The sequence below is a fragment of the Saimiri boliviensis genome, chromosome 11 (assembly GCF_048565385.1).
Source record: "Saimiri boliviensis isolate mSaiBol1 chromosome 11, mSaiBol1.pri, whole genome shotgun sequence".
NCBI lineage: Eukaryota > Metazoa > Chordata > Mammalia > Primates > Cebidae > Saimiri > Saimiri boliviensis.
Genome location: NC_133459.1, coordinates 115,119,567 through 115,135,491, shown reverse-complemented (window position 1 = coordinate 115,135,491; position 15,925 = coordinate 115,119,567). Strand labels below are relative to the sequence as shown.

General features: G+C 43.5%; 1 protein-coding gene across 1 annotated transcript in view; it reads left to right on the top strand.

Moving 5' to 3' along the window:
* SLC44A3 (solute carrier family 44 member 3) overlaps positions 1 to 15,925 on the top strand; it is a 78,336-nt gene that overhangs the window by 38,989 nt on the left and 23,422 nt on the right. Inside the window, 2 exon segments of the mRNA XM_074381394.1 lie at positions 7,058 to 7,214; positions 9,962 to 10,048. Of these exon segments, the coding sequence (XP_074237495.1) occupies positions 7,058 to 7,214; positions 9,962 to 10,048 (244 nt within the window).

Genomic DNA, 15,925 nt, shown 5'->3' with positions numbered 1-15,925 from the left:
TTATGAATATCCATCCAAATTGACTTTAGACAAAAAAATTACTGATCTATTTTGAATATGCTTCAGTAAATTCTGTGAGCCTCACTTTGTGCTCTGCAAAATCCAATAACGTTTGCTTGGGGGAAAAATATTAATCCTAAAGGAATTGTATGTAACCACAAAACATAATTTATATTATAATTAGGTGCTAGTGAATTAGTTACTTGCTTCTCTGCTTATATCCCCATCGCCTCTGAAAGCAGTTGAGGATACATCCAAACACAAATACCCCTGAACGCTTTACCTCTTCTGTGTGGGACCCTCACCCCGGGTCAGTGAGAGCCCACAGGACAGAGGAGCCCAGCCAGGGCAATGTCAGGGCTGGACTCAGAACAGAAAGTTTACTCTACATAGGGCTGATTCTCCCCCAACCTCTCAGACCAAATGATAGAGAAACATGAGCTTCAAGGGGAGAGAGAGTCCACCAGGGGTAATTCCTGTCATTGAGCAGTTTCCTCCTGATGATCAGCACTGTGGGTTGCTTTTTCGTTTTTCTTCTCTTTTCTTTTCTTTCTTTTTTTTCTTTCTTTTTGTTTTTGAGACGGAGTCTTGTCCTGTTGCCAGGCTGGAGTGTAGTGGTGTGGTGTCGGCTCACTGCAACCTCTGCCTCCCGGGCTCAAGCGATTCTCCTGCCTCAGTCTCCCAAATAGCTGGGACTACAGGTGCGTGCTACCACGTGTAGCTAATTTTTGTATTTTTAGTAGAGACAGAGTTTCACAATGTTGGCCTGGATGGTCTTGATCTCTTGACCTTGTGATCTGCCCACCTCGGCCTCCCCAAAGTGCTGGGATTACAGAGGTGAGCCACCGTGCATGGCCAGGAGCACCGTGGGTTTTTAATGCAATGTGCAGTTCTGAAGCCGCCATCACTAGAGGCTCCAGAGGACTCATAGAGGGTCTGTTGCCCTTGGCATTGAGAACCTACAAGCAGCTGGGGGTGGGTTGTGTGTATTGCTTGCTCCCAAGTAGGGGAGCAAAGAGGGTATTCTAACCAAATTGGCCGGCAAGTAATATTTGCCTGACAGCAATTTTGTGTTGTCTTAGAATAACAAAACCAAAGCATTTTCAATGAGGACTCCTCATCTGGAGTTCCAGTGAGGCATATGTACTTATCTTCGCATCCCTTCCCTCTCTCCAGCCACTCAAAAAATCATGAAAGATTGAAACAGGCATAAACACCCCAGGACAGTGAGAAACAGAGGCAATGACAGCAGATGAGAAACACCAACCGAATGGTGAGAGCAGAGGACAGGGAGGGGAGCGGTGCCCCTGAGCTCCACCTGGAGAAAGCAGAAGCAGCCTGTCCGTGTATGCTGGCTGCGAGAGGTGGTGCAAATAAGACGCAGCCTGAAGCGAGCCACAGAATCCCAGAAAGACTCAGGAATTCAAGTATAAAAACCATTCCTAAGATGAGCTGAAAGCCTTCCTAAGGAGTAGACTCCCAAATCCACACCAGCTGAGACAGGGAAATTTGTTCTCCAGAGAGAGAAACCAGAGAGGGCCTGGACTTGGGATATTGGGTACAGTTGCGGCTGGGGACAAGTCTCTGTACTAAAAGCAGGGGGAGTAAGTAAAAGCCTAAACACTGAAGTGAGGCCCCCCCCACACACACATCAGTACCCCACATTCCACAGTTCAGCTCCCAGAACGTTGGCAGCTCGTTTGATATTCCCTAGGAAGAGGTTAGAGGATGCTTTTATGGAGAAACTGCCTAACCCAAAGTAAAGACCTACAGATAGTGCCACATGGGCCCCCCCAGTGAAATGGATTTCCTGACTCCTAGCGAAACAGTGAAGCTCGTCAGGCAACCATTAACATTCCTCACACAGAGCTTCCAGGTCATTCTGGAGAGCCTCACTCTTCAACTTGAACTGTTCACCAGTGATTATTAAACAAAATGAACAAAAGGAAACTACAAAACAAACTATAATATAATCAGAGAAACAAAGCTATATTGCTAGGACGCCCTCCCACCAACAAAAGAAGTGCATAGTGAGGAAGCAAGACCCCTGAGTAATTGTAAGTGTGATCACAAAAGTGCAAATTTTCTGTTGAAGGATTAAAATATAAAGTGGACAAACTCTTACGGAAGGTTAAATAAAAAGACAAAGCAACATAAAATAAGAAAGGATTAAAAGGATAAATTTGGGACATCCAGTATCTGACTAATATGAGTTCCAGAAATACAGATCAACAACAACAACAAAACAGAAGAAAGAGGAATTAACAAAGAAAATTTCCCAGGGCTGGAGGACGCAAGTAAAGAGATCCCAGAAGCTTCCCGAGGGAAGAAAGATCACAGGCGAAGGATCAAGGACCAGAATAGGATCTGACTTTCAACAGCAACTCTGAACCAGAAAAACAGTACAGCAAGGCTGTAGAAGTCTAGTGAAAGGTTATTTGCAACCTAGAATTGTGTAGCCCGTCTATAGCTAGTATAGAGTGCTATACCTAGTCCTTTTACCGGTCAAGGGTAAAGAAGAATAAAGTCATGCGCAGCCAGTCCCAAAATTTCCCTGCCCACGTCCTTCTGAGGAGGGATGTTCCCCGCTGAAACATTATAATAAGTAAGCCAGAGAGGAAAACATGAGTTTCAGAAAACAGGCTCGAGAAGAGAAAGGAATTCTCAGGAGGGTAGCTATGCAGCAGGTATAGAAAGCATCCAGTCTAAGGTAGACAGTGGGTTCCAGGAGACATGTCACCATGAAAAGAAAATGGAACTGAGAGAATACCAGGTGTGTTCGAGCATGCTAAGAAAAGCATTACACATTGGTGAAGCATTCGGTGATACCCATGGAAATCCAAGCTAATAAAAAATATGTAACAACTTCAGGAAAAAGAAAGTTGTACACGAAGGGAAATCTAATTGGAATACCCTACTTGGATTAGTTGTGAATATTGTTTATAGCACATATTATGTATGAATAACAAACACTAAGCATTAATAACTTTGATGTGATTATATTGGAAGAAAGGATGGGAACATGAGTGTGAGGGGGATCGGGGGGAGTTAGACTGTATAAGAAAATGAAACCAGAATCTTTCATAGCAGAAACATCAGTAGACAATATCTGAAGCTGGCTGGGTGTGGTGGCTTACATCTGTAATCCCAGCACTTTGGGAGGCCAAGGTGGGCAGATCACCTGAGGTCAGGAGTTCAAGACCAGCCTGGCCAAAATGGTGAAACCCTGCCTCTAAAGGAAAAAAAAAAAAAAAAAAAAAAAGTAAAATATAATATCTGAAGCTGAAAAATCAAGAAATAGCAGTAAGAACATGTAATTTTGAGGTGTGGAGGTGAGTTCTCTAAAACAGCTACGGTATCATCTCTAGGGAGAAAGAATTATAAATGGGGGAAGAAAACTACTGTTTTTCCTATTAAGCCTAGCAGTGCTTTTTGGATTTGTAAGATACTTTATATATTACTTTGATTTAAAAAATAATTTTTTCTTTCCTTTTTTTTTTTTTTCTTGAGACGGAGTTTCACTCTTGTTACCCAGGCTGGAGTGCAATGGCGCGATCTCGGCTCACCGCAACCTCCGCCTCCTGGGTTCAGGCAATTCTCCTGCCTCAGCCTCCTGAGTAGCTGGGATTACAGGCACGCGCCACCATGCCCAGCTAATTTTTTGTATTTTTAGTAGAGACAGGGTTTCACCATGTTGACCAGGATGGTCTCGATCTCTTGACCTCGGCCTCAGCCTCCCAAAGTGCTGGGATTACAGGCTTGAGCCACCCTGCCCAGCTAAAAAATAACTTATAATATACACAATGATTTATTTTTAGTACAACTCTTCCATTTATTAAAGAGCTCTGCTTCCTTTTTTATTTTCTGCCTAATTTTGAAACCTCAAGGTTTTTCCTTATCTCAAAGTTCACAATTCTTTGTGTCCTTTTCTGGCCTGCACTCAGCATGAGGATTAAATATAGCCAGGGTACATTCATCTTTGTCATTCATTTAAGCACTAAGAGGGCAGAAGAGTTCATACAAAGACCATCAGGTACCAGAGGATGGGCAATCTGTAGAATTTACTTTTTACAACCATTTGCTTGAAGAGTGGTCAACTGAGAACCATAAAGGTGCTGTTAGGGATATGATAGGAAGAAGCTAGAACCGTTCAGGGTGGTCGAAGGGACACTTGAGGCATAGCTTCATCATTGTTTTCCAATATACAAAAGATGGTTTCCAGCTGCTCTGGATCTGCGGACGGAGAAGAGGAAATGGATTCACAGCAGAGCCTACAGAATTTAGATAGAGACAGATGAATTTCCTAACATAGCAAGAGTTACCCAGGCCAGTTAAAGAATGCTCTTCTTTATAATGAAGACAATTTTCATTTTCTGTAGAATTAGAAAGAAACATACAGCTTTCTCAGCTCTCCAAGCCCCACTTGCAGTGATCTTGTAAGAAATACGGCAAGGAAAAAAAATAAATAAATAAATAAAAGAAATACGGCAAGGAACAAGGTCTCTGCAGAAACCACGTGGTCCTTTGCTGGGACCAGCTTTATGTTGGAGGCCATTCGTCCCATGCAGCCCACACTTAGTCCAGCAGCCTCAGCACAAAATTAATTTTCTATAATGTCAGAAGAATTTTTAGAGAGCACAAGGCTGAATCTAACTAGAGCTAAAGCTTGTCCCGAGGACCTGGTGTGACTTGCCTGGCTGTGTGCACTGTGTTGTCTGATGGGACTGGAAGTTACAAACAGTACTTGGTACCATGACCCAAAGGTGTCAGAGGACTTGGATGGATGGGACCAGGAAACCCTTTTCCCCACAACTTGTATTGATGTATTCTGGGGACCTGGCTTGTTCTGGGAGCCAGGCACCATTAGCACTCAAAACAGCCACACATCCAAAAGAAGGGGAAGGCTGGGCTTCATGGGGCATGTGCTGGAGTTGCCTTACCGTCTAACACTGCCCGTGTCTTCCTTGCTGCTGCTACCCACAGAATCGGGGTGGATGTGGCCCGGTGGGAAGGTCTAGAGAGAGATGAGGAAGCCTGACTGGGTACCCAGTCCTCGCCAGCCTCCTGAGAAATCATTGCTGGGTTATCATTGCTGGGTTATCATTGCTGGGTTGCCCCATATGCTCAACACTGCAGTGCTGTTCCCCAGGTCAATTCTTAAAATATGAATAAGTCCAGAGATAAGTATTATGTTTAGCATCACTGGGTGCGTCAGTTCTTCTTCCTGAAGGCAGGTTTGTCTGGTTGTGAGGGTGACAAAGCTGGAGGCACAGACACACACACACACACACACACACACACACACGGCAGGGAAGAGGTAGCAGGATGATGTCACATTTGAACATGGAAATGAGTCTGAGAGGAGAAGGTGGGGGCCTCAGAGACATGCCACTTCCTTAGCCTTTTTTTCTGTAGGGCCGTCTCTAGTTTTGAGGGCAGGTATTGAGTGACTCCTGGCTCTGTTAGCTGGCTTGGGTTGAAAGGGCTCTCTTTTTAAGTTCCCTCTCTCGTCATGTGATAACCCAGCTTCTGGAACGTGTGGGTCTTCCAGCCAGCAAGCCTTGCAGAGCCTCGAGCCATAACCAGGATGGGTTATGGACCAGGGAAGCTGAGGCAGTGCAGGCGGTCCTCTGCCTGAAATGGTTAACCCCACTGCAGTGAAACCTCAGAAGGCTCATGGCTAACCCCACACTTCAGTACCTGGAGGGCTAACCCTGAGGCCCAGTGGCCCATGAATCATTTGTTTCCCTGCCAGATGGAAAGCAGGTGGGGTCATCTTCTCCCTGCATCCCCTCTTGAGCACCATAATAAGTTCTAAGGCACATAAATCTCCTCGATGGAAAAGTAAACATTCTTCCTTTTAAAAAAAGTGAGGAAAGGGAAAAAAATGTGTCAGATTTTCCTGGCCTCCACTACTCTTCTAGTTTATCCGATCAAAATGAATTCCTATTAGCAATAGCTTCCATGGTTTTTCCTATTTGAAATAATACTGAGTTGAAACACACATCCCTCTTTTTGTGGGACAACTGGGTTGCAGTTTTTCAGCTCCCAATATTACTTTCATGTTCTCTTTTTCTTCCTGGCTGATTTGAGTAACAGCAAAATGCAGCCATTGCCAACTCTTGAAACATTTTTGGCTGCCTTCCTTTTCCTCTCTCAAAACCTAGGCTGCTGTCAAAACCTTAATTCATAGTGACTTATTAGCAACCAGAGCAAGTTGTAGGATAATCCATTATAAAGAAACCGAGCTTCACTGGGAATCTATGAAGTTGCTTCTCAGAAAGGCCTTATTTTCTAGAACTGGCTTCAGCGGGAATTCAGAGGGTCACTCCTGGGGCGGCTCCAGCCCCCACTCCTTTGTTTTATCTTCAGGTTTGGGGGAGAATGACGGCTGTGCCCATTCTGTTCTTTCTCACTTTTTTCCCCTGCCTGTGAAACTGACTTGTACACATTCTTGGGAGCTGCGTCATGACAAGTCCCGTAAATGATTCACACTGGAGTGACCTTTAAAGAGCAGAGTAGAAACCAGCAGGATTTGGGGAGCCTAGAGCTGTGCAGAAGCCAAGCACCCGGGCTCTCTGTCCCCTCCCTGTAATGGGAGTTCACTGTTGCCTCTCTGGCCAGGGACCCTGGTCACCTGATGTGGTGATGATTTTTAATCACCAGGCAAATGCTGGCAATATTTACGTATAGTCCTGTGTAATCAAACCTTGGACACTGTGCTACAATTAAACTTCCGAAAGTAAAAATGAGATGATAGGCTAAAGGGTCGGTGAATGGGCTAGGCATTATAAAGAGGAACACTTTTTTAACTCATCAATATATTTTTTTAATTTTTTCTGTTTTATATTCTTTGTAGCATTGAGTAGCACCAAAACGAATTAAATTGATCCAAGAAACAATTTAACCGAAGCTACCAAGGAGTATAAAAAGTGTGCCTAATGCTATCGCATCACAACTTTCTAAGTTGCTACTGCCATGGATGATTGGAGCCAGAGAGTTTTTGCTGCTCTGTAAAAAGTGGTTTTTAAAATGCTGTCTTTTTCCCTATTTCCAGAAGTCAGAATGACCCTCCTGATCATCCCATCCTTTCATCTCTCTCCATTCTCTTCTTCTACCATCAAGGAACTGTGGTGAAAGGGTCATTTTTAATCCCTGTGGTGAGGATTCCAAGAATCATTGTCATGTACATGCATAACGTGCTGAAAGAGCAGGTAAGGCTATCCCCAGATACACAGCATGTTCCGTGTTTGGGTTGCCAGAAACTTAATTACTGGAAAACTACAGCGGGTCCCAGGACAGAAATGTGACCTGCGACAGCGGCCGTGCAGAAAGCTCCTGTGCTCCCCAGCTCCCATCCCCCGCCTCTCCCAGCAAACCTTTTATTTTCCCAGAGTCTCTGTTTTGTTTATGGTTTTGTTTATTGGATTTTCTCTAATGTGGTGGAGATGGCGTGGGGAGGGAGTAGTTCTGAGTTCACTGAATTTCCTTCTTATGCAAATGCCAAACAAATGGGATGAACTCTTAAGGTGAAATTTAAACAACTTTTTTTGGTAAACATTTATCATGCTTTTTTTTTTGTTGTTTTTTTTTTATCATGCTTTTTTAAATGAAAAAATAAACTATAAGATAGGAATATTTATTCATTTCTGATTTAGTGCTAAAAGATCGCCTGCCTTTTGTGCTTCTCAGAAGATGTCATGGGAAATTCCTGGCCTGTGTGAGGAGGAAGAAGGGAGAAAAGGAGTTTGAATGAGTGTACATGAGAGTGTGTCTGTGTGTGTGTACACATATGTGCACACATGCACTTGAGACTGAGATGGGCAAGCTGACCTCCATCTCAGTTCAAAGGACAGAAAACTGTAGGGCTTTTGTGCCTGGGGGATTTCTCCTCCCTGGTTTTTATTTCCATGCACATTTGGTTATGAATGCCAGTGGAAACCAGCACACCAGGAAAACAGCTGTTCTCATGGTATTTCTGGCCTGCCAAACAAGGGAAGATTGGACTTTTCCCAACTCTTCTGTTTTCACACAATGTTAATCTCCCCCCCATTACCACCTCAGAGTTGGTGACTTGGTCAGTTTCACAAACTTACCGGATTCCAACCTTTCAGGGGTAGCTATGTGTCCTTAGTAAATTGAGGACATTTTACCCATAGGTTTACATTATATTTTAGAATTGTTTTCATTTGCTTTTTAAAAATATATCTGAATGGTTGATATTTTAAATCTATAATCAGGATTTAGTATATCAATTAGAAGCAATTGATTGGATATCACATAAAATTACCTGGCTTCCTTATCTGGAAATGCATGCTAAGCAGTTGCCCCTGACTGTAGAATTATTTTCTTGTATTTCTATTAATATTTTGCTTGGCCACATTTTGGTGACTTGAAGAGGCATTTCCGTATCCAGGACAAAACTAGCTACTTTTGGCTCCTGCATTTTGGAATCAATCCTTCAGTCTTAGGAAACTTGCAGGATTTCTTGAAGAACAGGACAGCGTTTTATTTTAAATCTATTTGTGATGTGTGTGTGTGTGTGATTCATAATAGAAAATCATAAATTAATGAGCATCGGGGAGCTTTCTGTCCCTCCTAAAGCTAGGCATCTTAAACTCCCTGAGGAAACAGCCTTTCATAAGTCTAAAAGAGAAGTCAGTGGAAGGCCCAAGGTCTCTCTGACTGAGGTCTAAAAGGTTATTTATCACTTCCCAGATCCCACAAGGACCAAGAGCCAAAATTGCCTTTAATGATGCCACTATTGGGAAAATGTGTCCTTTCTTAGGTTAAAAAAAAATTTCTTCCTCAGCAGCCTTACTGCCCAGCACTACTGTGTCTATGACTTAAACATTTCACACAGCCACCGTGTGATTTTTCCTAGTTAAATAGGCTCATTCACCAACACAGCTAGGCTGAAAAGTGTCCAGATCAAGTTTCATCCAATTGAATTAACACTGGGATGAGAAAATGTCCATATAAGGCTGAGTTATTCCTGGGGTCCTCATCCTAGGCTATTTCAGGATTGTTTTCAGGGATGTTTTCACTCTGGAGAGTGGGTAGGATGCCGCCAAGCACCCCTCCCACAAGAGGTTCATTAAAGTATTCATTCTTGAGCTATGCACAAGCTCAAGTTATATTTCGAAAGAGTAATTTCTCTCTCAAACTTTAGTCCTGAAAAAAAAAAAATCACTACAGGATTTATTTCCCCCAAAGTTAAACTTGATGCTTTACTCATATGGGCACATAACTAGTATCTACAGTACATTATTTGTTTTTTGGTTTCTGGGATGTGAATTTTTTTTTTTTTTTTTTTGAGACAGAGTCTCACACTGTCGCCCAGGCTGGAGTGCAATGGCATAATCTCGGCTCACTGCAACCTCCGCCTCCCAGGTTCACATGATTGTCCTGCCTCAGCCTCCTGAGTAGTTGGGACTACAGGCACACGCCATCACACCGGGCTAGTTTTTTGTATTTTTAGTAGAGATAGGGTTTCGCTATGTTGGCCAGACTGGTCTCGACTCCTGACCTCGTAATCTGCCCTTCTCGGCCTCCCAAAGTGCTGGGATTACAAGTGTGAGCCACTGAGCCCAGTTTGTGACTTTTTCATGAATATAAACTTTGCTTTGAAAAAGCAAAGTGTACCATCGGACACTTAAGAGCAGATAAAGGGGGACGAAAGGTTGTTTTTACTGGAACCAGAAGGCCTGCTTTTCCTTTACTATTCAGTGTGGACTGACCTCCCTTTCTGCCGAGGTCAATAGCACCCCTGACAGGTAAGTCCATAAGAGAGAAACATTGCTCCTCAGTAATACTAGAACCATAATTAGTAGTATTAGTATGCACAAAATAGAACTCCCATGCCACCAGTGTTTCCTAGGTGCATAAGTCAGAAACTGCCTGCTTGCCTTCTTTCCTGTGTTGTTTTTGACTCTGTTCCTTTGGTCTCACCCTGATCCAGCAGCATGGTGCGTTGCTGAGGTACTTGTTCCGATGCTGTTATGGCTGTTTCTGGTGTCTTGACAAATACCTGCTTCATCTAAACCAGGTATGTCTCCTACCTTTTGCCTCAAGAACACACAGAAGGGTCCACGAGTGGGCTCCATCTCTTAGGTCAAGGTTTGGCAAATTCTTCTCTAAGGGTCCAAATTGTGTAAATATTTAAGGCTTTCGGACCAGTCTGTCTGTCACAACCACTCAATTCTGCCGTCATGACAGGAAAGTGGCCGTAGGCAAAATGTCAACGAATGGATATGGCTGTGTTCTAATGAAACTTGACTTATCAACACTGAAATTTGAATTTCATATTATTTTTACATGTCAAGAAATATTCTTTTTTTTGGTTTTGATTTTTTCCTAGCCATTGTAAAATTGTGAAAATTGCTCTTAGCTCCTGCCAGAGGAAAGCAGGTGGTGGGATGGAGCTGGCTCCTAGGCTGTGGTTTGCAGACCCTACCCTAGAACCATAGACCATTAAAGCCATGCTTCGAATTCTAAAAAAAAATGTCTTCCTCTTTTCGGAAATAAAGAGAGGAGAGAGTATTTGGAAACCCTAGCATAATGAATGTATATCAACGAAGAGCTAAGTTTCAGTATCTTCTCTAAGAACTATAATTTTCCTGAACTCGGAAAAGAATTGCCTCCCTAATTTTCATAAATTTCACCAATTTTTCCTTTCAAGCTATAAATATTCCTTTAAAATTATAAAAATTATATCTTGCAATTGTTTGGATTTCAGATTTTTTTCTCTCCTGAATTTTTCGAATTGATGGAAATTTAAATATGTTGTATTTTCCCGTAGATCATTTAGATTTTAATAGCCCTTAGTGAAATTTACACAAAGCAGTATTTTTGTAAGTTAGCAGACTGTTTTATAATTTAAATGTTCACAGAAATCTCACTTAGAAAAGTACTTCTTATAATTCCCCCTCCCTAAGAAATGTACCTTTAGAAGTAAAGAGACTAATTAGACCATCTATGTTTAATGTCTTATAAGTGGTATTTAAAATACTTTTCATTATTAAGGGGAAAATGTAGCCTTTTTGTAGTAAGGTCTATTTTTAGGCTCTTAAAGATCTTGGAGAACATTTTAGAGTATATTCAGTTTTCATCTGGATTCCTGCAAGCCAGAATGTATAAAACACAATCGAATAGCATAGGAGCTTTCAGAAGGGGGGGGGGGACATGTAACTTGTCACATGTCAATATTCAGTCCAAACCCTTTGAATACATTTGTCATGGTGTAAGATGTTTTAGCTGTGTGTATGTATATAGACACCAACTTACTCCATAAATAAAATTTTAAGATGCATTGCAAAAATGTATTAACTATGATTAAATATATATGCATGAAAAATCAAGGCTAAGAAACATATAGATAGACTAGAAAGCCAAAAGCAATGAATGAGACCATTGATATACAAATATGCTGGCCATATGGCCCTACAAGGCCCTAGGGTTGACCTGTCATCCCCACTCACTGTATTATGGGAATTCAGGTACTTTCTGCATCCCTCTTTCACTGATGGTTTTCATTCTGACCCCTGGAAGCCTAAAGGCTCCTGTGGACACTGTGGGGACCACCACGCAAGGAAGGCAGAAAAATGGGTGAGGTGGAGGAAGGGTGGGTCCTGGCCCCACACCATGCCTAACCTGCCCGGCCTTGCAGCCAGAGCAGCTCCACTTTATAAGGTTTAGGGGTGGGAGTGTGCCAAAGGTTTCATTTGAAGACAGGTGTCTACTGCTTATGCACATTTGAAAACCTCTGGTCCCATTTTCACATTTGTTTTCTTTGCCCTATTATCCTGAGGTACGTATTTTTCTGCCTTCTGAAATTTCACCGCCTTAATTAATCCAGCACCATTTCCCTTGGTAGTTCAAAATGTTTCCAAGCTCATAAGTGACATTAATGTTAACCACTCCACAATGACCACTGTAAAGGTGATGACTTCTTATAACACATGTGTCGATGACAGTAATGATCCCTGCTTCACAAAAAGACTAAGCCAGCCTTGATCCAGCTCCTGTAGTGAGTCAGTGGTGCAAATGGGGATAGGTCTTTCAGGTTCTAATCCTGGTGCCTGTGCACTAGGCTGTGGCTAAACCGGCTGTCGCAGCGCCTTTACCTTGGTGTGACTCCTGTAGAACTGGGTGGTGCCAGCTGATGTGGGTGTTGCTCAGAGGTTTACTAAGGTTCAGGAGATTGGGAAGAGGAGGAAGAATGAAAAAACAAGAATTGATGTGAATATTACTGGGGAGGGAAGGGTCGCCTCTGGTCTGCATCAACTACTGGAAAGCAGAGTGAAATAAAGATGTTTAAGACTAAAGGTGGGGCCGGGCGCGGTGGCTCAAGCCTGTAATCCCAGCACTTTGGGAGGCCGAGGCGGGTGGATCACGAGGTCAAGAGATCGAGACCATCCTGGTCAACATGGTGAAACCCCGTCTCTACTAAAAATACAAAAATTAGCTGGGCGTGGTGGCGCCTGCCTGTAATCCCAGCTACTCAGGAGGATGAGGCAGGAGAATTGCTTGAACCCAGGAGGCGGAGGTTGCGGTGAGCCGAGATCGTGCCATTGCACTCCAGCCTGGGTAACAAGAGCGAAACTCTGTCTCCAAAAAAAAAAAAAAAAAACTAAAGGTGGTTATAAATGGTGATCAGAGCAACTGTCAGCCTCATTTGTCAGTGAACACAGGAAAGTGAGTGTAAAATGAGAAAAGGAATTTAGATTCACTGTTTCAGAAATTACTTGCATTGGAATGACTTACTAGGGAACGTTGTGGCATCTCTGTCTCTGGAAATCAGATTTAAAAGGGCTGAACCCTATTTTATGTTCCTCATTTTGTAGAATAGGAGCTGGGAAATACTGAAAGAGAATGAGATCCGTTTGTTACAATCAAGATTCAGAGGCTCATCTTTACTTAACATCAAGGAGCTGGTTGGGCTTTCCCACTGCTTTTTAAAAGCCTAATCCATCTTCACTAAGTCTTAGTGGTAAGGCAGTGGCAGTGGCTGCGTTTTGAAAGCACCCAGCCTAAGGCTACGTGGGCATTCACTCGCAGAGTGGGGACTAAAACTCTCAGTCTCATCATCCTTGTTTGCTTTCCTCCCTACATCATAAATACTGTGTATATACTGAACAAATTACATGTTCACCTCACACATGCGTTCATCCAGCAACCAGGTGTTTATGCCATATGCAGACCATTTGCACCTGGGCATGATAGGGGCCAGGACTCTGGCAATGCAGAAGTGATGCAGAGTCATTACTGTATAGCACAAAAGCCAGGCCTCCGAGGAATTGACAAGCTAGTTGCTGGGGGGCAGAGGCCAGGAAGGGGCATAGGCGTGAGACATTTATGTGACAGCACCAAAAAGCATATGTTTAAGTGTTGGGATGGGGCTGTGGACGTTCAGAAAAGCGGAATCTTGGTCCTTGGGAGAGGTCATTTGACTCTGTAATTAGGGGAAATTTCCTAGAAAGAGTGGACCTGAGTATCGTGTACCTACTGGAGATCACCAGCTACTAACAAGAGAAATAAGAGCTGTGGGTATTGGCAGTAAACTGTTTTGCCAGTTGTATGCTGAGCACTTTTCCTTTATTATATCAATTGTTAAGTTTTGTTTTTGTTTTGTTCTGTTTTTTTTTTTTTTTTTTTTTTTTTTGAGACGGAGTTTCGCTCTTGTTACCCAGCCTGGAGTGCAATGGCGCGATCTCGGCTCACCGCAACCTCCGCCTCCTGGGTTCAGGCAATTCTCCTGCCTCAGCCTCCTGAGTAGCTGGGATTACAGGCACGTGCCACCGTGCCCAGCTAATTTTTTGTATTTTTAGTAGAGACGGGGTTTCACCATGTTGACCAGGTTGGTCTCGATCTCTCGACCTTGTGATCCACCCGCCTCGGCCTCCCAAAGTGCTGGGATTACAGGCTTGAGCCACCGCGCCCGGCTCTTGTTCTGTTTTTTGAGATGGAGTTTCCTCTTATTGCCCAGGCTGGAGTGCAGTGGCATGATATCAGCTCACTGCAACCTCTGCCTCCCGAGTTCAAGTGATTCTACTGTCTCAGCCTCCAGAGTGGCTGGGACTGTAGGTGTTTGCCACACTACGCTACCTAAGTTTTTGTATTTTTAGAAGAGATGGAGTTTCCCTACGTTGGCCAGGCTGGTCTCGAACTCCTGACCTCAGGTGATTTACCCACCTCGGCCTCCCAAAGTGCTGGGATTATAGGTGTGTGCCATTGTACCTGGCCAGTTGTTTGTTTTTGAGATAGTGTCCTCAGTCTACAGACAGGGAGATTGGGGGTTAGAGAAGACACATAGTGGCAGAACTAGGATTTAAATCTGTCCTGTTTTGCCTCCAGGACCGAAGCCCTTAACTACTGGGCATTTTTAAAGAGCCAGAGGAGGACTCGACCACCACCTGGGGACATTCTCTTCCGCTCCTTGCAAAGCCAGAGTCCGGACAAGTAGCACTGGCAGAGTGCATCTTGTTACCTGGCAGACTTTTGTGGAGGAGGACAGGAAAGGGGAAGGAGCATCGAAGATGATGAACTCACCGTAACAGTAATCAAACAGTTATCAATGCAGAAAAGGCTGGTCAGGGTGGTCTGGCCCCTTCTTCTTTCCTCAGGCAAGTTAGTGCTCAAAGCTTCAGGGAGTCTTGGCTGGCTGTTCCCAGAGACTTTCAGGCAAAGGGACCTTACAGCCTCCCTGCTACCTCCCAGCACTTTCCAGGGGCCTGGCTGAGAAGCCCCCCGTGAGACTACAGGGTAAGCACTCAGCAGAAATGCCGTACTTACTGTTTCTTACAGGGTCTGTACACAGTTCCTCATGGTAGTGTCTCCCTACGTGCACATCTCTTGTGCATTGTGGACACACGCATCTGTCCCAGCCCTGATGTTGGCTTCAGGTCAATGTTCCTCTAAGTATGAAACCCACTGGTGAGCCCCAGGACTCTCCCTGATAGTTCCAAACTGACCTGAACATTCTAGAAGATCCTTTTTTCAATTTTGATAGGCAAATAGCAGAATTCCATACATTTTTCATTTTTGCATACAACAGTGAGCTGTTTTGCCAATCAATAAGGTAGAGCATGTGTTATTAAAGCATACTAAAACGTATGCTTCTTGAACCCAAATTGATGTCTTAACATAGTTTCTTAAGGACTCAAACTCATTATTCTTTTCAAACATCTGGCTTCCAAGGCAATGCCTGGTGACCCTGCAAAATTGGTGAATGTACACATGCAGACAGTTGGGATTTTGCAAATTGGGAAAAGAACACTTTGCTACCACCAGTGTTGCCTTGAGTTGACTATGTTGTTCAGTTGCAGTCATTTTGTCTTAATTAATGTTTTACTTCTGTTGATTATTCAGCTCTTGTTTATTTTATTTATTTTTATTTTTTTGAGACAGAGTTTCACTCTTATTGCCCTGACTGGAGTGCAATGGTATGATCTCGGCTCACTGCAACCTCTGTCTCCTGGGTTCAAGCAGTTCTCCTGCCTCAGCCTCCCAAGTAGCTGGGATTACAGGCATGTGCCACCATGCCCAGCTAATTTTATATTTTTAGTAGAGATGGGGTTTCTCCACGTTGGTCAGGCTGGTCTCGAATTCCCGACCTCAGGTGATCTGCTCTCCCGAGCCTCCCAAAGTGCTGGGATTCCAGCTGTGAGCCACCGTGCCCAGGCTTTTGTTTAACTGATTCTATTTTTTATCATTTTAAGCATTGCCTTCGTCTTCAATGCTTTGTTCTTCTTCCAGCAGAATTAGGAATGGGTATAGGCAGTGAGCTGTGGGCTGGTATCAGAAGTCTGGGAACCACTGTATCTATACCAGTCTCCTGGGAGAAGCTTCCAGGTAAAAATGACTTCAGTCAGGTATAACAACAGTTTGCCTCTGCCTCTTCATTATTTGAGTAACTTGGGTGAGT